This window comes from Pygocentrus nattereri, chromosome 12 (assembly GCF_015220715.1).
Source record: "Pygocentrus nattereri isolate fPygNat1 chromosome 12, fPygNat1.pri, whole genome shotgun sequence".
In the NCBI taxonomy this organism is placed as follows: domain Eukaryota; kingdom Metazoa; phylum Chordata; class Actinopteri; order Characiformes; family Serrasalmidae; genus Pygocentrus; species Pygocentrus nattereri.
The window spans coordinates 34,600,588-34,623,709 of record NC_051222.1 but is presented as its reverse complement, the minus strand read 5'-3'; the positions used below and the strand labels follow the sequence as shown (position 1 = coordinate 34,623,709).

At 40.9% G+C, this 23,122-nt stretch overlaps 1 protein-coding gene across 2 annotated transcripts; it reads right to left on the bottom strand.

Moving 5' to 3' along the window:
* Window positions 1-7,335: 7,335 nt before the first annotated feature.
* LOC108411223 (protein NLRC3-like) lies at window positions 7,336-21,100 on the bottom strand. Of its 2 annotated transcripts, none has more exons than XM_037543187.1 (9): window positions 20,994-21,100; window positions 17,246-17,536; window positions 14,268-14,414; window positions 13,324-13,614; window positions 11,093-12,842; window positions 10,021-10,194; window positions 9,732-9,905; window positions 8,875-8,921; window positions 7,336-8,276 (listed from the first exon to the last, which is right to left on the bottom strand). In XM_037543187.1, the coding sequence occupies exons 2-9, from the start codon at window positions 17,529-17,531 to the stop codon at window positions 7,747-7,749; spliced, it is 3,399 nt and encodes a 1,132-aa protein (XP_037399084.1). In that variant the 5' UTR covers window positions 17,532-17,536; window positions 20,994-21,100; the 3' UTR covers window positions 7,336-7,746. The 2 variants fall into 2 exon arrangements, with proteins under 2 accessions (XP_037399084.1, XP_037399085.1); XM_037543188.1 differs by lacking the exon at window positions 20,994-21,100 and adding an exon at window positions 18,146-18,164.
* Window positions 21,101-23,122: the final 2,022 nt, after the last annotated feature.

The window sequence follows — 23,122 nt, the reverse complement described above, 5'->3', positions numbered from 1 at the left end:
ACCACGTTCTGCTTTGGGTCAAGGTGCACAGGATGGCTGCTAATTCTATTTATGGTCACATCCTGTAAACAACTGTTATTTCCTGTTCAAACCTGGTTCATTTCGCTCTGTGTGAATACAGTCACCACATGAATCTTGCATGTGTTTGGTTTGCTGTAGTTGTATAAAGGGCCAGTCGTGGGCTGGAGGTTAGGGAGCTGGCGCTGTGACTGGAAGGTCGCCGGTTTGATCCCCAGTGTCGACAGTCTATGACTGAGGTGTCCTTGAGCAAGACACCTAACCCCCAACTGCTCCCCGGGTGCTGTGGATAGGGCTGCCCACTGCTCCGGGCAAGTGTGCTCACTGCCCCCTAGTGTGTGTGTGGGGTTTCACTTCACGGATGGGTTAAATGAGGAGGTGGGATTAATAAAGTATCATTGAACTTAAAGGTTCTCTGGCTGATTATAGATGATCAGAGATCAGGTTCTTGGGTTTGTCTGACTAATGCAATCAGCTGCACTTCTCCATTCTACTATTAGCTGCATCTGCAGTCTTTCAGTGCACAGCTAGCAGCTCTACAGCCTCCACGAAGCCATTGAAGATAGTTTGCAGTCTTAGACTTCATTCTTTACATATTCTTGTATGCAGGTCAGGACTTACCAGAAATGAGAATCCAGGTGACCACACAGCGGTACATCATTTTGACCAGCAGTATTCTTAAATCCAGAAGCTTCTTGGCTGACCCTTGTCCAGCCCCGACTGGTGGTTTGTTTGTATCTCTGGTTGCTTCTTTAGTGTCGCATCTTTATAAGGAACTGGCAGCATCGTCTTCACCTCCCATGAGTGGTTTAGTGCAGGAGGCTCTCTCATCAGTATTATGTAGCCTTTATTGGATGACAGTCCTCACAATTGCATTTTAGAATAAACCTATGCATTTCAGTGCAACACTAGTTCTTACCTCTCTGTTTGTTGAAGGGTACGTCTTTAGTACCTTTAGTTGGGGAACGTAAATGCACCACATTCCATTGCAATGATATGTTTTTTCAAGCTGCAGTGATTCCGTACACCCGGTCTTGATTCCAGGTTTTTACTTTAGTATTGTTTTAAATTATTAGTTATACATTAGCATGTTTGATAGAGTTTAATCTTCCAGTACTGTAAATATTTTCCCAGAATTCAAAGCAAAATGCTGTTTTAAATTGCAAAACACTTTAGAACATAAGTGCACCAAAGTTTTTCTTTTTTTTAACAAAAAAAAAATATATACTATTTCCTGTATTTGTATCATATATTTTTGAAACCCAGTTTTTATGGTCTCCCAGTGGTCCAGAGAAATTTGAAATTTTCAGCCAAATGGCTACGTTTTTATGGTCTCCCAATGATCCGAAGAACTTTTCAGCCAAATGGAAGCTGTAGAACACATGTGAGTAGTTGTTTCTCTTCAGAGTAAGCAGGTTGACCAGTGCTTTGTTGTTGGGAGTCTCTGGGGTGAAGCTAGCAGAGCAATAGGTGCCAATAAAGCAAACATGTGAGTGTAGCTCTTCTTCTAGGTAAGCAGTGAAGGAGATTTAAGATTTAACTTTGAGGCTGTTGAGGAAAGCAAGCAATCACATGATATATTGATTCAGTAATATTTAACAAAAGCTATTTGCTATGATATCATCATGTTTGACATTTCTAGCTGAATATAGTTAATCAGGCCATGAATATACCAAATATGATGTCCCTTAAATCTACTAAGTACAAAATGCTACAACTAGCTAACTTAAGAGACACGTCAAATAAGATGTGTTCTACTTTAAAATTTCAAATTTTACTGAACTTTTATCCGTTAATTATTAATTATATTTAAATGCAAATCTTGCTCTGTATTGAATTTTAAAGGATCATCCTTCCTGTCATATGTGTTAACGTTTTGTAGCATTATTTGTAACTAAAATGTATTTATTAATGGTTTGTTTATTGACAAAGACTTACTGAATACAGTGAGATCCTCCAAATTGAGACTCCTGCTGCCCTAATTACTGTTAATTAGGTACTGTTGAGCTGTTTGTTTTTTTATTAAATTTATTTATAGTTTAGGGCTAAAACAGTTATTCAGCATTAGTGATAATATGGACAATAAAAATTGTCAACAAACATTTACAATCTAGAGTCAGTTAATGGATTAACCTGAAGAGGGCAGCAATTTGCCCAGAGGGTCATACACTATATGGCCAAAAGTATGTGGACATCAGTATATGATCGTCACACCTATATGAGCTTGGTAGACAACCAAAACTGGCATTAATATGGAGTTTCCCCACCTTTGCGGCTATTACAGTCTTCGCTCCTCTGGGAAGACTTTCCACAAAATTGTGTAGTGTCTCTAGGAGACTTTGTGCCCATTCTGTAAAAAGAGCATTTGTGAGGTCAGGCATTGATATTGGACAAGATGGCCTGGATCACAGTAAATGTTCTAATTCTTAAAAGTACTTATTGGTTGAGGTCCAAATTCTGTGCAGACCATTGGAGTTGTTTCCGACCAAACTCATCAAATCATGTTTTTATGGACATCACTTTTTGCACAGGGGCACTGTCCTTCTGGAACAGGAAAGGGACTTCACCAAAGTGTTGCCACAAAGTTGGAAGCATGTGATTGTCTAAAATGTCTTTGTATGCTGCAGAACAGTGCACTTCATTAATTAGGGGCCCAAACCCTAAAAACAGCCCATTATCCCTCCTCCACCAAACTTTATAATTAATACTATGCATTATGGTAGGTAAAGTTCTCCTGGCATTTGCCAAATGCAGATTCAGACTGCCAGATAGTAAAGTGTGATTCGTCACCCCAGAGAATGTTTCCACTCCTACAGAGTCCAGTGGCAGCATGTTTTACACCACTCCAGCTGTCTCTTGGCATTGTGCATAGTGATCTTAGGCTTCTGTGCAGCTGCTTGGCTAAGAAAACCCACTTCATGAAGCTCCTGATGCACAGTCCTTGTGCTGATGTTGTTGGCCATTTTAATTCACTACATGCTTTAGCACTCACCAGCCCCACTCTAAGGAATATCACTTCATGACTGAGCTGTTGTTCCTCCCTGATGCTTCCATTTTACAATAACAACACTTACAGTTGACAGGAGCAGATTTAGCAGGGCAGAAATTTCCCAAAGTGACTCGTGGCAGACCTCTTACAGTGTCTTGCGGAGTCCTATGACAGTACCACATTTAAAAATCACTGAGCTCTTCAGTATGACCCAGTCGGCTGCCAGTGTTTGTCTATCAAGACTACATGTCTATGTGATTAATTTTATACCCATAGTCACAATAAGTGGGGCTGAAATACCTAAACTTAACAATAAGAAGGGCAGTCCTCCCACTTTTGACCATATAGTATATCTATGTGTATCTATTATTTTAAAACATATGACAATGCCTCAGAAAATGGAATGCTATGGAAAGTAGTACTGCTGCAGACTGAATGTTAAACCCTATTTTATTTTGAATTCTCACTTTCTAACGTTCTGTCTCTAAATACAGTACTATACACTGAGTTGCCAGTTTATTAGGTCCACCTATCTTGTGCCTGCACTCATTAGCCATTTTAACAGGTACACCTGTTCCAGCTTGTTTGCTGATTTGTGTATACTGACCTCTAGTGGTAATTTTTTTAACATACCCCTATTATACTTGCAGAAATGACAGTATGATTTACAAGCCTGGAAGAGGAAAAACGTTGGTTTATTGGTGAGCTATTGTCATGCCTCCTCTGCCTGTTCTCTTGCAGGATCACTTGAATCCATGGACTGCCTAGAGGAATCCAACTCCCATGAGTCAGTGGGAGATCACATGACTCTCCACCTACCACTGTCTACCAATGACATTCATTCTAGAGCTCCTTCTTACCAGAATTTAGTCATTGCAAAGCATGTCCAACTCCGTCCACTGTGTACTGTGCACCTTTTGTCTGACTTTGTTTGGGCTGGAGGTTAGGGAGCCGGCCCTGTGACCGAAAGGTTGATGGTTCGATCCCCAGGGCCGACAGTCCATGACTGAGGTGTCCTTGAGCAAGACACCTAACCCCCAACTGCTCCCCGGGCGCCATAGATAGGGCTGCCCACCGCTCCGGGCAACTGTGCTCACTGCCCCCTAGTGTGTGTGTGTATACACTAGTGTGTATGTGGTGTTTCACTTCACGGATGGGTTAAATGCGGAGGTGGAATTTCCCCGGTTGTGGGATCAAAAAGAAAAAAAAAATTCTATGTTTAACCTGTTTTTATGTTTTTCTTTCATATTTGCCCTTCTTTGGTTGGATTGGTTTGTATTTTATGCTGTCTTGGACCAGTTCTTGGTTTCTTTCTGGATGTCCCTCTTGTTTTGGTTATTCTGCTTCCTGACACTGACCATAACACCAAAAAACTATCAAGTAAACTTAAACCTTGTCTTTTTATTTGCACACTTTTAATCTGTGCTGACTTTGTAACCGTTCTGATGATATTATGTGCTTAATGTGTTTGTTTGGACTGATTTATTTTTGTTTCAGTGGCTCTCCCAAGTTTTTTACCCAGCACGTGTGTGATTTCAGGTTAAGATAGATTTCAGCTGAAAATGCCCATTAATGTTGATTATGATAAGAAAAGCGTGGGGAGATGCTAATGGCAGTAGCGTGGAATATTTATGTTAAAAAAGACGTAGCGTTAACAGCAAAAATATATCCAATGGCATTAAAATAGGGCCAAAAGATCCAAAACGTAAAATGTTTATGAATGACAGACCTGATGTCAGTATTTTTAAGAGAGCAGATTATCAGATAATATATTTACAGACATGACAGTCTTGAGTGTAAAAGCTAACTAGCCAAATAACTGAGCTAATGAAACATTGTCATTAGATAATTTTTCAAAATGAATATTTCAGAAACAATTGATTGTATCCTAACCCTCACCCTGGCCCTAATCCTAACCCTAACCTGAACCGCAACCCAAAACCTAGTCCTAAACCTCATATGGTTTTCACAGTTACTGAAAGCCTGTTGAGTGTTTCGTTTAGAAATGGCCTCTCAAAATAAAGTGTCACCAAATATTTTATTGGATTAATACTCATCAAGTTTCTCCCTGTTGCTGGTTGGGGCTTCAGGAGAGTGGGACATGGAATCAGAGAGAAGCATCTCTCGATCTGGTGTACATAATCCAAGGTCAGGCCAATTACTGCTGGGATAGGCTCCAGCACCCACTGTGACCATCACCCCGCACTTGGAGACATGAGCATTTCCAGAGAGAGCAAGGCCTCCTAATCAAATCTCCCAATGATAGGGTCAACACTAATGTTGTTCATCAGCCATATGATCAGTGAGATTTTTAAAGGAAGAGCTTGCAAAAATACACAAATTACCTACAAACACTGTGCAAAAATAATAAAAACTATTAAAATATCTTTAATAATATCTACTTGTCCATATTTCTTTTATTTACATGTCATACAAAGACATTACAAGTACATTTTGAACCAAAAGACAATTAATCAATAATAATTAGCAATAATTCCTCAACAAACGTTTAATAGTTAATTTACAGAAGACCCTTTTACCACATTATGCAAATACATTTATAACACATTTCTAAGCTTGCTTACAGATGTTATGTTCCTAATTATGATTGCATTATTACTTGCTTGCTAATTCCATCTCCCTGCCTTTTTCCGCGTAAACTGCACACTTGTCTGGCCGGACACTGATGGATTGCTGTTTGTCGAGCTCTCCTGCTACCTGCTTCAGACCAGCTGCCCACACCCCAGCTACCACCACATGCCTTGGAATAGCTGCCCACCCAATATTGAAGTTTTCATAGACTCCTAGCTATCATTACTACTAATGCTACTGCTATTAATATTAGTAGTATAATCACCTGTAGGTAGTTTGACCAGAGGAGGATGGGTCCCCCCTGGTCAGCCTTGGTTCCTCCCAAGGTTTCTTCCTCAGCTCTGAGGGAGGTTCTCCTTGCCACTGTCACCCCTGGCTTGCTCACCTGGGGGTTTTACATTCTTATTAAAACTTTGTCTTTACTGGAATTCTGTGGAGCTGCTTTGTGACAACATCAGCTGTAAAAAGTGCTACAAATAAATTTGATTTGATTTGAACAGTTAAAAATTGTTAAGAAGCAGACCTTAAAAGAAAGCATTACCAAATGCTGTATGGGACTATCAAGGCTCCACAGCGTTTCAAGCATATAAACATGCAAATATATATATATATATATATATATATATATATATATATATATATATATATATATATACACTGCTCAAAAAAACAAAGGGAACACTTAAACAACACAGTATAACTCCAAGTAAATCAAACTTCTGTGAAATCAAACTGACCATTAGGAAGCAACATTGACAATCAATTTGCTATTCAGCTGTTGTGCAAATGGAACAGACAACAGGTGGAAATTATTGGCAATTAGCAAGACACACTCAATAAAGGAGTGGTTCTGCAGGTGGGGACCACAGACCACTTCTCAGTACCTTTCTGCTTTCTGGCTGATGTTTTGATCACTTTTGAATGTTGGTGGTGCTTTCACACTCGTGGTAGCAGGAGACGGACTCTACAACCCACACAAGTGGCTCAGGTAGTGCAGCTCATCCAGGATGGCACATCAATGCCAACTGTGGCAAGAAGGTTTGCTGTGTCTGTCAGCGTAGAGTCCAGAGGCTGGAGGTGCTACCAGGAGACAGGCCAGTACACCAGGAGACGTGTAGGAGGGCAACAACCCAGCAGCAGGACCACTACCTCCACCTTTGTGCAAGGAGGAACAGGGGGAGCACTGCCAGAGCCCTGCAGAATGACCTCCAGCAGGCCACAAATGTGCATGTGTCTGCACAAACGGTTAGAAACTGACTCCATGAGGATGGTATGAGGGTCCGACGTCCACAGATGGGGTTTGTGCGCACAGCCCAACACCGTGCAGAACGCTTGGCATTTGCCAGAGAACACCAGGATTGGCAAATTCACCACTGGCGCCCTGTGCTCTTCACAGAGGAAAGCAGGTTCACACTGAGCACATGTGACAGACGTGACCGAGTCTGGAGACGCAGTGGAGAGCGATCTGCTGCCTGCAACATCCTTCAGCATGACTGGTTTGGCAGTGGGTCAGTAATGGTGTGGGGTGGCATTTCTTTGGAGGGCCGCACAGCCCTCCATGTGCTCGCCAGAGGTAGCCTGACTGCCATTAGGTACCGAGATGAGATCCTCAGACCCCTTGTGAGACCATATGCTGGTACAGTTGGCCCTGGGTTCCTCCTTATGCAGGACAGTGCTAGACCTCATGTGGCTGGAGTGTGTTAGCCCTGATGGAGTCCAACTCTCACTGGGAACGAGTCTGACTTACTGCCGGCCATGTGAACTGAAACTATATATATATATACATACATCCACCTGCACTGCACAGAGACTCAGTTTTGTGATTGAATGTTGTTTTGACTACTTTCCTGGTTTTTGTGCCTGGATTTGACCGTTGGTATTTAGATTGTTAAGTGCTGGATTTTAACTGTTGTTGGTTCTCAAGTTTTGTGTGATGATTTCTGGCAACAAATCCTTGATTTGCATCCGCCTTCTTCCATCCCAGCATTTCTACTTTTTCATTTCTCAGGGCCAAAGCTACTTTCTTTTTATGACAACTGTCACACTGGACATTTCTAGAATTAATTAATTGCAGGCCAGAAAAAGTAACCAACTTGACAGATTCCTGTTAATTGACAGAATTACAGATATTCACACACACCCAGCTTTTAGATGCGATCCAGCCATGCTGAGGAGTGTAACACACGAAAACCAGGATGTAAGGGTTCTGTGAATGTAGCACAGAATGTGTGCAGGTGTTCCAGTGCTTTAGTGTCAGGGGAGACGTTATAGAAGGACAATGTTCCGGCCTCCCAGTCCAGAAACACTCCAATTATTGTAGAGCAGTGAACAGACATGTATATGCTTTTCTTACAGTGCCAAGCAGTATAACTGTCGTGAGAGCAGTAAAGTTTCCAGGACTCTTCATTGTGTCCCAGCCAGCAGTCTTCCCCTTGTCCTTCTCGCCGTATTTGCTTATAAGCCACTCCAATATGAACTCCCTCTCCACTCCAGCCAACCTCCCAGTAACTCCGTCTGGACAGAGCCTCTCTGCAAAGAACCTGCTCCTTGAATTTGAACCTGTTTGAGTGCTTGGGATGCTTCTGTTCTTCTTCCTCCCATGTTACCTTCTTGTTACCCTCTGAAAGAGAAAGGTGCTGGTGCACTGTGGTTGGGTCCAGTGTGAGCTCACAGGCATCTGGCAGGAGAGAACAGGTGAAAAAAGAAGGGTCCATATATTTTAAGGTTAACGTACCAGAAATTCTAAAACAGTTCAGCTTTCTGACCATATGCCATATTGTGTGCTGTACTTCTTGAAATCTACAAAGTAATATAGCTCCAAAAATGCTCTTAAAAACATTCAAATATACCCATTTTACATTAAAAATTAACTTCTTATTAGAATTCAAGACCTTTTGAGTCCTTTTTAGACCTTTTCATGATGTGTTCATCATGAAGTCTTTCAGTTATGAGCATTTTCCTAGGCATTCTGTCCAATCTTTTCATCCATTTGGTGGAATTTGACCCTCTTTTGAGGTAAAGAACATGAAATTCCAAAGATCTGCTAAGACGCAATCAAGCTAATCTTCAAAAACTTCACTTCAATTATGTTTTTGTTATGTGTGTTGGGTTTAACTGCTCACTGAAATCTAATGGATGGCACTTTATGTATATGATATACTACAGATTTAAATTATGAACAAACACTCAACATTCGAATTTGATTTTATGCAGAACTAATGTAAAAAAACATATTACTGTATGCATTCTAAACAAGTAAACAAGTAACTGCTCACATTTCCGGGGGCCAGTCAGCATTCTCAAAGGTCCACAATAGTCAAAACTGTAAGCAAAATAAAACATAAATACAATAAACAAATATGTAAAATTACTGAAAATTGAACTCAAACACAGGGCCATATGTATGGCCAAATTTGAATGTACATATTAATCGCATCGTGGATGATTTTACACATCATGAAAATTAATGGCATTGCAGCTGACAAATCACCATTTGAAAAGACGCCGCATCTTTCGTGTCTTTAGTCCCAAATGCATACTCACATTTAAATATTCAATAAAGGATCCCCGGTGAAATAGACAATATGATGAAAAATCAAACTGTGTGCCTGAGTGAAGCGTAACCCATAACAGGGGTTCTAAACCTGGGGATTGGGATGTGACAGTGGTGCTACAAGACACATTGCATCCCAAACACAGAGAACGGGTTTAGACAAGTGCATGCAAGCTCTGCTGAATGGCTCCACCTACAGGCCATGGAAGACAAGCTAATGTTTTATTATGAATTTCTTTGCGGTGAGGTCTTGATCGATTGCTAAACTTTAAGCATATTTTCAGCACCATACATGAAAAAGATCTGTGGTTTGTGGTGAAGTGCTAGCGAAGGAATGCAGGACCAGTAAGTAAGTAGACTTACTATTTAATTATTCTTATGTAATTTCTTTAATGTGTGTAATGGTATGTGCAGGGGTAGAAGGGGCTGGAAGAAGTGGTATGTTGGTAAGGAGGAGGTTATAATTTATTCCAAACCCTAAAAATGGGAAACCCTATGAAACAGGACCCCAACCGATGAGCATTACAAATATGTTGTAAGCAATGTAAAAAGTACTGGGGAAGGAAGGAATCAACTTACTTGAGCTTTTCAAGTTTACACTTTGGATCATCACGTCTATCATTCAGCAACTGCACTCCGGCATCTCCTGGGTTATTGTAACTCAGATCAAGCTCTTTCAGGTGCAAGGGATTGGATTTCAGGGCTGAAGCCAGAGAAGAACACCCTTCATCTGTGACTAAGCAGCCAGATAACCTGCAGGAAGAAACGTAGTCTTGAAAGCTGAACACTAAAAATATGTATTAAAGTCCTCAGAAATTATTTCATTTTCCCAGTTAACAGAACATTGCAGACCAGTGCAGGTATCTACCTCAATGTCTCCAGCTTACAATGTGGATCCTTGAGACCGGCAGCAAGCTTATTTACTCCAGAATCCTGCAGATTATTGTCACTGAGATCCAGGCACCGCAAATATGACGACTTTGAGGATATTACAGAGGCAATTCCTTCACAGCTTGCGTTAGTGAGGTTGCATCGGTCCAGTCTGTTAGAAAAGTAAAACTTGTTCATGTATTCAATAATTGATAATTCATATGTAATCAGGTGTCATCCAGTAAACAAAGAAGAAGAAGAGGATCAGGATCTGTACAGTGTGATAATATTGTCAAACATCTAATAATCCATGACTTTAAATTTACTTATCAGACATGTCTGAGAACTATGAGCATCGTCCTAATAAATTGTCTCTGATGAGCATAAATGGTTGTCTTTAGTCTCCAGTTATCTTTAAATTTACTAAAATCCTTGATTTATGTGGTCAATTTGACCCCAGCAATTTAAACCTCTAGAAAATGTCTACGTTCCAGTGGAAATTATGTTTTCCCCTCCCCCAAGTAATGTGGTTCTTACACTACTACATGTATGGTTATCTTAGCTTAGACCATACTTGTGAAAGTGAAGACTGTGAAATTGCATCTTATATTACTCAATGTAATCCATAACAACCAAATCAAATGTGTGAAAATGTTGATATTTCTCATTTTGTATAGAGCTAAAACAGCCTGGAGTCAGATTGAACCCAGAGAATACTGATGCATACAAAATGTGTACAAGACATTGAAAACATATCATGTTAGCTGTGTGTTTACCCAGTTGTCTCCATTACAGTAGTAAAGTTCATTAAATATGAAGGAAAAATGGTCAAATCGACCCCAAAGATAACAAGATTGTTAGAAGACTGTAAAGAAGGGTCTTATTCATTTTACTGCTGGATGTGCATCCAAGTAATGCTGGCATGGCCAAATGACCTAACACATTGATGAATAAATGGTCTTGCTATCTCAGTTATCCTTGCTATCTTAGCTTTTGTTCATCATTGGCTTGTTCTTCTTACATCAAGAGACAAGAATTGGTAATTTAGTGGGCAACCGAAGCTTACTTACAAAGACTGGGCAGAATATCCAACAACAGGCAGTAGTCTCCTCAACCCTTTATCTGTTTGTGTGTATTTCTTCAAGTCAAACAGCTTCTGGGTGTCCTCTGAAGTCAGCAATAGAAATACAAGAGCAGACCACTGTGGAGGTGACAGCTCCTCAGATGCAAGACTTCCCTGCCTCACGTAGCTCTGAACTTCTTCCACAAGTGAGTCATCTTTTAGCTCGTTCAGGCAGTAGAAAAGATTGATGCTTCTCTCAGGCGAGATGTTTGCTCTGATTTTCTCTTTGAGGTGCTTGATCGTCTCTTTGACATGGTCTTCACTTTCCTTGATTTCTGGCAGGAGATCTCTGACATGGTCCTGATTGGACTTGAGAGAAAGACCCAGCAGGAAGCGGAGAAAGAGGTCAAGGTGGCCATTTTTACTCTCCAAAGCCTTGTTCACTGCGGTCTTGTGTAGATCGAGCAGAGTGTGTTGGAAAATCCATTTGAACTTCCCTGCCAAACTTTGTAGGACAGGATTCCTCTTGTAATTTCTGTGTGCATGAAACACATAAACAGCAGCCAGGAACTCTTGAATGCTGAGATGCACAAAGCTGAAGCATCTCTTTTCCTGCATTGTCCTGTCCTGCCGAAAAATCTGTGTGCAGACGCCAGAATACACAGAGGCCTCGTTGATGTCAATGCCGCATTCTCTTAGGTCCTCTTTGTAGAATATTAGATTCCCACTTTGCAGTTGGAGGAATGCCAGTCTTCCCAGTTTCAACACGATTTTGTCTGTTTTATGGTACTTTATATCCATCTGTCTGGTCTGATAAATAAGGAAGCTTGCGTACATCCCTGTCAAAGTGGTTGGGATCTCATGATGGTCGCGTTGGCAAAGCATTGTTTGCACCACAGTGGCAAAGATCCAGCAAAAAACTGGTATATGGCACATAATGTGGATACTTCTTGATGTCTTCATGTGGGAGATGACTTTGCTGGCTGTATCCTTATCTCTGATTGTCTTCCTGAAGTACTCCACCTTCTGTTTGTCTGAAAAACCCTGGATTTCTGTGATTTGGTTGAAATACGCATGAGGGACACGACTGGCAGCTGCCGGGCGAGATGTGACCCAGACCAGAGCATGAGGAAGCAGCTCTCCCCTGATGAGGTTAGTGATCAATGCATCCAGTGTCGTGTCTTTCTGTACATCACAGACAAGCTCGTTCTTAGCAAAATCCAAAGGAAGTCGGCTCTCATCGAGCCCGTCGAAGATAAACAGCACTTTACTGTCATCAAAGGTGCTCTTGGAATTCAAAAATTCAAAATGTTGACTGAGCAGCTGCATTAGGCTGTAGTTCCCAGTCATCAAATTCAGGTTGCGGAAAGCGAGAGGGAAGATGTAGTCAATGTCGTGATTAGCTTTGTCTTCTGCCCAATCTAAAATAATCTTATTCACCAAGACTGTCTTTCCCACACCAGCGATTCCCAGCGTCAGCACTTTCCTGACTGGTGTCCTGTCCTCAGGACATGCTTTGAAAATATCACTGCTTTTGACAGTGGGTTTTCCTGCAGTGCCTCTGAACAGTCCCTCAATTTGCTGAATTTCATGCTCAGTGTAAACCCCACCTGTACCTCCCTTTACAATGTAGAGATCTGTAAAAATCATGTTGAGGTATGTGGAAGGCTTGTCCAGTGAAGGCCCTTCATGGATTGACTCATATTTTGTCTTCAGTATGTTTTTCAGTTTCTCCTGTACAGTTTTAGGTTTCTTTGCTAAAGAGGTAGAAATAATAAACAAATTATTGTAGATGAACCTTCAGATAAAACCACGTAATGGTCCCGAATGCTTATTTTCCTATTCTAGTTTTACTTCGGTTCAAGGTTAGATTTTAAAAAAGTGTGCTTCATGTTCTTTTATTACTTTAGTATTTTTAATATTTGCCCTATTTGGCCCAAAAACACATCTAAACTTTTTAATATTACTAGATCTAGAATAGTACAAATAATCCTAGAAAAGAGCTAAATAATTACAGTAATATATACATTATATTTTTGTATTTGAATGTATTATGTAGCTTCATGTAAAATTAATACTTCATATAAAAATATTTGGAAAACTATGTAGAACCTAAATTTAGCAAAAATAATTTTGAAGACTGATTATGTGAAACCAAAAGGACATCTTTCAATAAAGTGCCATTAGAAACTTAACAAACATTCAATTACAGTAATGTTGTTAAAGCTTAAAGCATACCATTGAAAATAGCTTTATTTATCCCCACTGTAGTCTCAAGTTTCTCAGCAAGATTATTTTGGCTCATTTTCTTCAGGATCACCACTGCAATTTCAAGAGCACCACTGTCCTTGTAGCTTTGACACATCCTGTCCACTATATTGAATAGATTGCCTTTCAGACGGGCTTTGGGTATTGGAGCGAATCTTGGGAGATTAGGTTGCTGAAGATACCACTGAAATCTCTTCAGGTCTGCTTCATCCAGGTCTTCTAAAGCTTTGAGCAGGATCTCACGAATGAACTCCATCCCAGCTAAGAGCACACACACAGCAAGTGGAAAAAAACATGCAACATTATTTTACTGTCATTTTAATGTAAGCAATTAGATATCCAACAATATACATTCAGCTTGTGATAGGTTTGATAATGAACAGACATGGTAAAGTATGAATATTAAAAGCATAAATTATAAAGTGCTGTCGTTCACTAAGATGCTTCTATTCCAAAGTTTTGAAATTTCATTAATGTTTGAGATTTTGCATAAATTTACATTAACTGTATTTGGCAGACGATCTTGTCCAGAGCGACTTACAATTTGATTATTGTTACACAGGCAGGCAAAGGCAGTTTTAGGAGTCTTGCCTGTGTAACTTGTGGTGGGTGTTTGCCCAGGTGGAGATTGAACCCCAGTCTACAGTGTAGAAGGCAGAGGTGTTTCCCACTACACTAACCAACCACGCCAAAATGTGTCTGGAAATCTTGACCATGGTCCAATACCAATACCAGTCTAATAGTTCTTCTTTAGAATCTAAAAAGCTCTAAATTGAGCCTTTTTAAAATATAAACTGGTGCCCTGTCCTCAGGACATGCTTTGAAAATATTACTGCTTTTGATAGTGGGTTTTCCTGCAGTGGCTCTAAACAGTACTTCAATCTGCCGAACTTCATGCTCAGTGTAGACCCCACCTGTGACTCCCTTTACAATGTAGAGATCTGCGAATGTCTTGTTCACAAATGTGGAAGGCTTGTCCAGTGAAGGCCCTTCAGGGATTGATTCACATTTTGTCTTCTGTATGTTTTTCGATTTATCCTGTACAGTCTCAGGTTTCTTTGCTAAAGAGGTACAAATAATAAACAAATTATTTTAGATGATTATTTAAATAAAAGGACATGTAATTACTTTAATATTTGTATATATTATAAATATTATATATTATATATATTTGCCCTATTTGGTTCTAAAACACACCCAGAATTTTAAATAATATTAGTAGAATGATTGAACAGAGCTAAATATATACAGTGTATAAACATCTTCTTCTTTCGGCTGCTCCCTTTAGGGGTCGCCACAGCGGATCATCTGCCTCCATCTTGCCCTATCCACTGCCTCCTCTACTTTTACACCAACCATCTCCACATCCACCTTCACTACATCCATAAACCTTCTCTGAGGTCTACCTCTTCTCCTTCTACCCGGCAGCTCCATCTCCAACATTCTTTGCCCAATATATCCACTATTCCTCCTCAACACATGTCCAAACCATCTCAACCTGGCCTCTCTGGCTTTATCTCCAAACTGCTCCACCTTCACTGTCCCTCTGATCTGCTCATTTCTAATCTTGTCCATCCTTGTGACTCCCAATGAAAATCTCAGCATCTTCAGCTCCGCCACCTCCAGCTCAGCCTCCTGTCTTTTAGACAGAGCCACAGTCTCCAAAACATACATCATAGCAGGACGCTCTACTGTCTTGTAAACCTTCCCTTTCACTCTTGCTGCTATCCTTCTGTCACACATCAGCCCTGACATCCATCTCCACCCACTCCATCCTGCCTGCACCCTCTTCCTCACCTCTTTTTTGCACTGTCCATTGCTCTGGATGGTTGACCCAAGATATTTGAAGTCATCCACCTTTACGACCTCTACTCCTTGCATCTTCATCTTTCCACCTGCCTCCCTCTCATTCACACACATGTATTCCGTCTTGTCTCTACTGACCTTCATTGCTCTCCTCTCCAGTGTAAACCTCCACCTCTCCAGATTCTCTTCCACCTGCTCTCTACTCTCACCACAGTTTACAATGTCATCTGTAAACATCATGGTCCATGGAGCCTCCTGTCTCCTGACCTCATCTGTCAACCTTTCCATCACCATTGCAAACAAGAAGGGGCTCAAAGCTGATCCCTGATGTAACCCCACCTTCACCATGAAACCATTTGTCACTCCAACTGCACACCTTACCACTGTCTCACTATCCTCATACATGTCCTGCATCAGCCTAACATACTTTTCAGCTACACCTGACTTCCTCATACAGTACCACAGTTCCTGTCTTGGCACCCTATCATCTGCCTTCTCTAGATCCACAAAGACACAATGTAGCTCCTTCTGACCTTCTCTGTACTTCTCTACCAACACTCTCAATGCAAGAATTGCATCTGTGGTGCTCTTTCTGGGCATTAAACCAAACTGCTGCTCACTGATTTGAACCTCTCGCCTTAGCCTTGCTTCAACAACTCTTTCCCATACCTTCATGGTGTGGCTCATCAACTTTATACCTCTGTAGTTACTGCAGCTCTGCACATCACCCTTGTTCTTAAAAATGGGGACCAGTACACTGCTTCTCCACTCATCAGGCATCCTCTCACTCTCCAGGATTTTGTTAAACAACCTGGTTAAAAAGTCCACTGCCTTCTCTCCTAAACATCTCCATACCTCCACAGGTATGTCATCTGGACCAACTGCCTTTCCATTCTTCATCCTTTTTAAAGCTGCACTCACTTCCTCCTTACTAATTCTCTGGACTTCCTGATCCACTATCTCTCCCCCGTTGTCCTCCTCTCTCTCTCGTTTTCCTCATTCATTAGTTCTTCAAAGTACTCCTTCCATCTACTCATCACTCTCTGTTCACTCACTAGTACATTTCCCTCTCTATCCTTTATCAGCCTAACCTGCTGTACATCCTTTCCAGCTCTATCTCTCTGTTTAGCCAAACGAAAGTCCTTTACTCCTACTGTCCAGCCTCTCATGCAGCTCATTATAGGCCTGAGCCTTTGCCTTTGCCACCATTCTTTTTGCTATGCGACTAGCCTCACAGAACTCCTGCCTACTTCCTTCATCTCTCTGGTTATCCCACTTTTTCTTAGCTGCCTTCTTCTTCTGAATACTCTCCTAGACTTCCTCATTCCACCACCAACTTTCCTTGTCTTCTTTCCTCTAACCAGACGAAACACCCAACACATTTTTGCCAGTTTCTCTCACCAACTTAGCTGTAGTTTCCCAGTCCTCAGGTAGCTCCTCACTGCCCCCAAGGGCCTGATGCAATTTTTCCCTGAACTGCCTGCAATCATCCTCCTCCTTCAGCTTCCACCATCTAATCTTTGGCTCTGTCTTCATTCTCTTCCTCTTCTTTGTTTCTAATCTCATTCTACAGACAACCACCCTATGCTGCCTTGCTACACTTTCCCCTGGTACCACTTTACAATCTCCAATCTCCTTTAGGTGGCATCTCCTGCTAAGGATATAATCCACCTGTGTGCACCTCTCCACTCTTGTATGTCACCCTGTGTTCTTCCCGCTTCTGAAAATACATGTTCACCACAGCCATTTCCATTCTCTTTGCAAAATCTACAACCATCTGACCTTCAGCATTTCTGTCTTTGACACCATACAGACCCAGCACCTCTTCATCCCCACTATAAACATAATATGTGTAATATTTTTGCTTTTTTGTTTGAATGCATTAGGTAGCTTCATACAAAAATAATATTTCATATAGAAATATAGGAAAACTATGTAGAATGTAAATTTTGCAAGAAATGTATTTGAAGACCGATGAATACCTGACAAACAGAACATCATTTATTAAAGCACTCTGCTATTTAAGTGCCATTAGGAAGTTAACAAAGATTAATTTACAGTAATATTGTTAAAACTTGAAACATACCATTGGAAAGAGCTTTGTTTCTCCCCATTGTAGTCTCGAGTTTCTCAGCAAGATTATTCTGGTTCATTTTCTTCAGGATCACCACTGCAATTTCAAGAACACCACTGTCCTTGTAGCTTTGACACATCCTGTCCACTATATTGAATAGATTGCCTTTCAGACGGGCTTTGGGTATTGGAGCGAATCCTGGGAGATTAGGTTGCTGAAGATGCCACTGAAATCTCTCCAGGTCTGCTTCATCCAGGTCTTCTAAAGCTTTGAGCAGGATCTCACGAATGAACTCCATCCCAGCTAAGAGCACACACACAGCAAGTGGAAAAAAACATGCAACATTATTTTACTGCCATTTTAATGTAGGCAATTAGATATCCAACAATATACATTCAGCTTGTGATAGGTTTGAAAATACAGACATGGTAAAGTATGAATATTAAAAGCATAAACTATAAAGTGCTGTTGTTTGTTAAGATACTTCTGTTCCAAAGTTTTGGCATTGCATTCCTGTTTCAGACGTTGTATATGATGTGTCTGGCGTGATATCACTTTTTCTCATTTGATAGTGATTTTGTAATCTTGACCATGGTCCAATACCAATACCAGTCTAATAGTTTTCTTTTTTTTCTTTTCTTTATTTAAATATAAACATTTCACTTAAGATGATCATCTAAAGGTGGGCTGTAGTGCAGAAAAATACTCTGTTAAGCCCACAGGATGGGCCACACAGCTAAAAACATCACATCACACTGTGAGAGAGAGCTAATTTAGGATAGATCTGGATGCAGCATCCATATTTATGCACACTATATTGCCAAAAGTATTGGCTCATCTGCCTTCACACACACATGAACTTGGGTGACATCCCATTCTTAATCCATAGGGTTCAACATGATGTCGGCTCACCCTTTGCAGCTACAACAGCTTCAACTCTTCTGGGAAGGCTTTCCACAAGGTTAGGAGTGTGTTTAAGGATTTTTGACCGTTCTTCCAGAAGCACATTTGTGAGGTCAGACGCTGATGTTGGACGAGAAGGCCTGGCTCGCAGTCTGCACTCTGATTCATCCCAAAGGTGTTCTGTCAGGTTGAGGTCAGGACTCTGTGCAGGCCGGTCAAGTTCTTCCACACCAAACTGGCTTTAACTTTAAGAGTTCTTTTCACTGGAAGTAAGGGGCCGAGCCCAACTCCTGAAAAACAAACCCACACCATCATCCCCCCTCCACCAAACTTTACACTCAGCACAATGCAGTCAGACAAGTACCGTCTCCTGGCAACCGACAAACCCAGACTCATCCATCAGATTTACAGATGGAGAAGCGTGACTTGTCACTCCAGAGAACACGTCTCCACTGCTCTAGAGTCCAGTGGCTCTTACACCACTGCATTTGACGCTTTGCATTGCGTTTGGTGATGTAAGGCTTGGATGCAACTGTTCAGCCATGGAAACCCATTCCATGAAGCTCTCTATGCTGTTCTTGAGCTGATCTAAAGGCCACATGAAGTTGGTGACCTCTGTGCACTATGCGCCTCAGCATCTGCTGACTGCTCTGTCATTTTACATGGCCGTCCACTTCGTGGCTGAGCTGCTGTCGTTCCCAATCGCTTCCACTTTGTTATAATCCCACTGACAGTTGACTGTGGAATATTTAGTAGTGAGGAAATTTCACGATTGGACTTGTTGCACAGGTGGTATCCAATCCCGGCACCACGCTGGAATTCACTGAGCTCCTGAGAGTGACCCATTCTTTCACTAATGTCTGTAGAAGCAGTCTGCAGGCCTAGGGGCTCGGCTTTATACACCTGTGGCCATGGAAGTGACTGGAACACCTGAATTCAGTGATTTGGATGGGTGACTGAATACTTTTATATAGTCTTTTTGAAACCTTTAAGTAAATTTGAAATCTTTTACTGCAGATGGAGCCTTATTTTAGCCATGCCCTGCATTTTAGAGCAGGGCCTGCATCCCTCATGACCATGTGGTGAGTAGGTAAATCCCATTGTTTTGAAGTAAATGTTTATTAAAGGAGTTTATGTGTGTACATAAAAGCTGTATTTGCTAGTCATATACTGGTCATCATTTTTGAGTTCTGCTCATATTTGGCTAAAGTAGTCACAAGGAAAGCACTCACTACCAAAACATTTTTTATTTGTTTCAGTGACAAAATGGAACGTTCCATCATTTGTTCTAATAAAATCAACATATTTAAAGTATAGGATCACTCAAAGCAAAAAAGTCCAAGTCAATTAAATTTTTTCAACTATGACTTTGACCCAGTTTGGCAAAATGATCTATAAACGGTACTATATGAAATTTACATTCTTTGAATTTCTATTACGTGCCATGAAATCTTATCAGATTTCAAATTTTAAACGTCTAAACACAGAACACACGTGTTATTTTATTCTTTTTTTCCCCCACATTCTCACTAATATAGGCTTATGCTTGTTATGCTTGGCCCTAAACCTAACCATTCTTTTATCATGATGTACTGTTGTGTTTGTTAATTAAAAGAACAGAATGTTAAAAAGCTTAGATCTTTTTGCCACATTGTCTTATCTCACTTTGCAAAATATTTGGTGGGTCACAGGGCAGACACCATCTCTCCTTTACTGCTCTGTGCAATTTGCTGTGTGGCTTTGTCTTCCTGTGGTTTGTCACTCACCCACAGTCCTGTATAGACTCCTCAGTGTGTCTCTTGAAACGTCTAGTAATATACAGAAAATGATTTGCCAGTTGACTTAAAATTGAGTTAACTCAATTCATTTGCTATGAACTTGCAAGTTAAACACAGGCCTTAAGCACTGGGAAGAAATCTCAGAGATTAGAAGATGCCACACAAATCTCAATGGGCCTCATTCACCAACCATTCCTAAGAAGAAATTTCTTCTTAAAACACACACAGTTTCCACAAAGACTCCGACATTCACCAGTGTTTTCTTATTTGGAATTTGTTTTTAGGTAAGAACAGAATCTACACACACTGAAGAGCAACAGAGGTGTGAACATATCTGTGGTTTAAGAACATGTCATGAGTCTGAAGTAGACTTTTTCTTAGAACCTTTCACAAGAACACATTTAAGAACAAGCTTAGGGAGATATGGTGAATGAGGCCCATTGACTTGACAATGCCAAGTTCACTTAAAGTTTGTATGAAGTGTAGAGGTGGCATGTAACCACTGCCCCTGCCATGGAAACAGGCCTATAGCCGTGCAGGCCTATAGCAATCCAATAATGTTTCTTTAAAAACATTTTAAAGATTAGCTATTATTAATTAAAGAACTTCAGTTATGATGATGATCTGAAAGTGGGCTATGATGCTGAAACTACTCAGTCAATCTGTAAACCTCACAGGAAGGACTACGCAATGGTGTCAGTGGTGCTATTTCAAGGTAGATTTGTTGCACAGTTGGTTAAGATTAATTTTTTTTAATCGCTTTTATCTCACCTTTAATATTTTCTGCTATTTTGGCCTGATACTGATATCCAGGATTGGATCTCTGACATATCTACTTATAAGTCATCACGTTAGTCATTATATCTTGGCAAGTGAAATCTTAAACCTAATCAAAATGACTAATGTCAATAATTTTGAGACTGCAGGTTCATCGATTGGAATTGCATTGGTAGGTCACTCCATTAAACAAGCAAAATTACTTGCATTTGTTTATTTGCATTTTTATTTGCCAATGGAACATGACACATACACTAGATAAAGCTACAAACTCCTTAATCCATCATAGCTAACAAACTTACCTGTTTATTTTGATGGGGTCCAAATCAGCTTGAGCTCAGCTCTTCATGACAAGCAGTGTTCTTCCTTGGCTGCAGGTGTACAAGGTTGCATGCAAACCCTTGACTGATCTGCCAGCTCAGTTTCTTACTAACGCAACCCCACTTCCTGTCACGACTGATGTATGAGTGCAACCACATAGCATTTCCTATACGTATGCAATCTTGATGTGCTAGGTTCTGCACTGGCCACTTTGTGTTGTGTTTCCTGTATTTTCTTGTTGTCCTAATTCTCGGTGTGCATGGCATGTGTGAAGACTGTCAACCTCAAACTAGTTCTAGTGTGTGCAAGAGCTTTACTGTTTGATTAATAGTTATGAAAAAGTGTTGTAGATTGTGGCTCATGATATTTCTTAGAACTGGACATAGATACACACATTTGCCTGTTTCAAATAATCAGAGGGTAAAAGCTATCCACTTTTAAAACTTACCGCACTGTCAAAGTGGATTTTAATATTTTAATAGTAAATGGGGTAGATGTGTTGATAATAAGTCACTTCCATTATGCAAAACCTAACCTGACCAAGCTTACCAACTACTAATCGTCACCCTGGCCCTAATCCTAACTCTAAGCCTAACCTCCACCCAAAACCTAATCCTAACCCTCACTCTGGCCCTAATTCAAACCTTAATCTCAACCCAAAACCTAATCCTAATCCTCACTCTGGCCCTAATCCAAACCTTAACCACCACCCAAAACCTAATCTTAACCCTCACTCTGGCCCTAATTCAAACCTTAACCTCCACCCAAAACCTAATCTTAATCCTCACTCTGGCCCTAATCCAAACCTTAATCTCAACCCAAAACCTAATCCTAACCCTCACTCTGGCCCTAATTCAAACCTTAACCTCCACCCAAAACCTAATCTTAACCCTCACTCTGGCCCTAATCCAAACCTTAACCTCCACCCAAAACCTAATCTTAAACCTCACCCTGGCCCTAAACCTAACCCTAACCTTAACCTCAACCCAAGACCTAATCCTCACCCTGGCCCAAATCGTAAATCTAAACTTAAAATCAACCCAAAACCTAATTCTAACCCTCACTCTGGCCCTAATCCTAAACCTCAGCCTGGCCCTAATCCTAACCCAACCCTAACCCAATGAAGCTCCAGGTACAGGATGGTGTCAGAGTGTCTCTAACAGCTTGTTGAGGATGTTGATGGTCTGCATTAAACCTGTTAATGTTCAGTTCCACTCAAATGAAACACCTACAGATCTGAACTCGGATACCGAATGTAGTGAAAAACAACTGAATTCAGCCGATTATGAACAAATTTTATATATGTAGGTAATTAAAAGACGGCAAGTCACTCTCTTTACAATTTCACGTCAGTTGCCAGTTTGTAGTGGAATGTTTCTCCAGCCGTCACTGTGATATTGCCAACCCTCAAATCCAGTTTTGGAATCTCAGTTTGTGTCTTTGCTATGCATAAAAGCAAAAACAGGTCCATTTAGCTTTGCTTGCTTCACATGATGACATGACTACTTTGTTCTTGAAGCTGGCACCAGCTGACCTATCCACTCCTCAGGAAGCAGCCAGCTTTGCTGGAGGCCCATGGTCAACACCATCAGTCTGCCACACCTCACCACCAGGCAGGTCCTCAATGCTGGCCACCATCCAGGCATCTTCCAACCAGGCCTTACTGCTGAGCCATGCCACTATAGCTCTGCTGTTGACCCTCACCAAGTTGTACCCTTTGGAGTCTTTTACCAGGTTCTGATCACTTCGCTGTTCACCTTTGAGCTTGTGGAAGTGCTACTCCTCTCCAGACCACTGTGGGACACTATCCTACTTCTCAGGTGCTTCCCAAGAGCCTCTTTACACAGCCGCTTTACATGACCACACCTCCTGGGTTCCTATGGCAGCATGGCCACTGGCAAACACCGCAGTTATTCCACATAGTTACCGAAACATGAGATATATTGCTGCCTGTTTCACTGTAATTCAGTTAGACTGTCTTGGAACTTCACACTTACTCTGCTAATATCTAGAACTCGGAGGACTGTAAGAGAGAGTATTACTAGTTTTCTAAAATACAAAATACATAGAGGAACAGGCCAAAATTAAAGCCAAAAGTCTTTGATTTAAC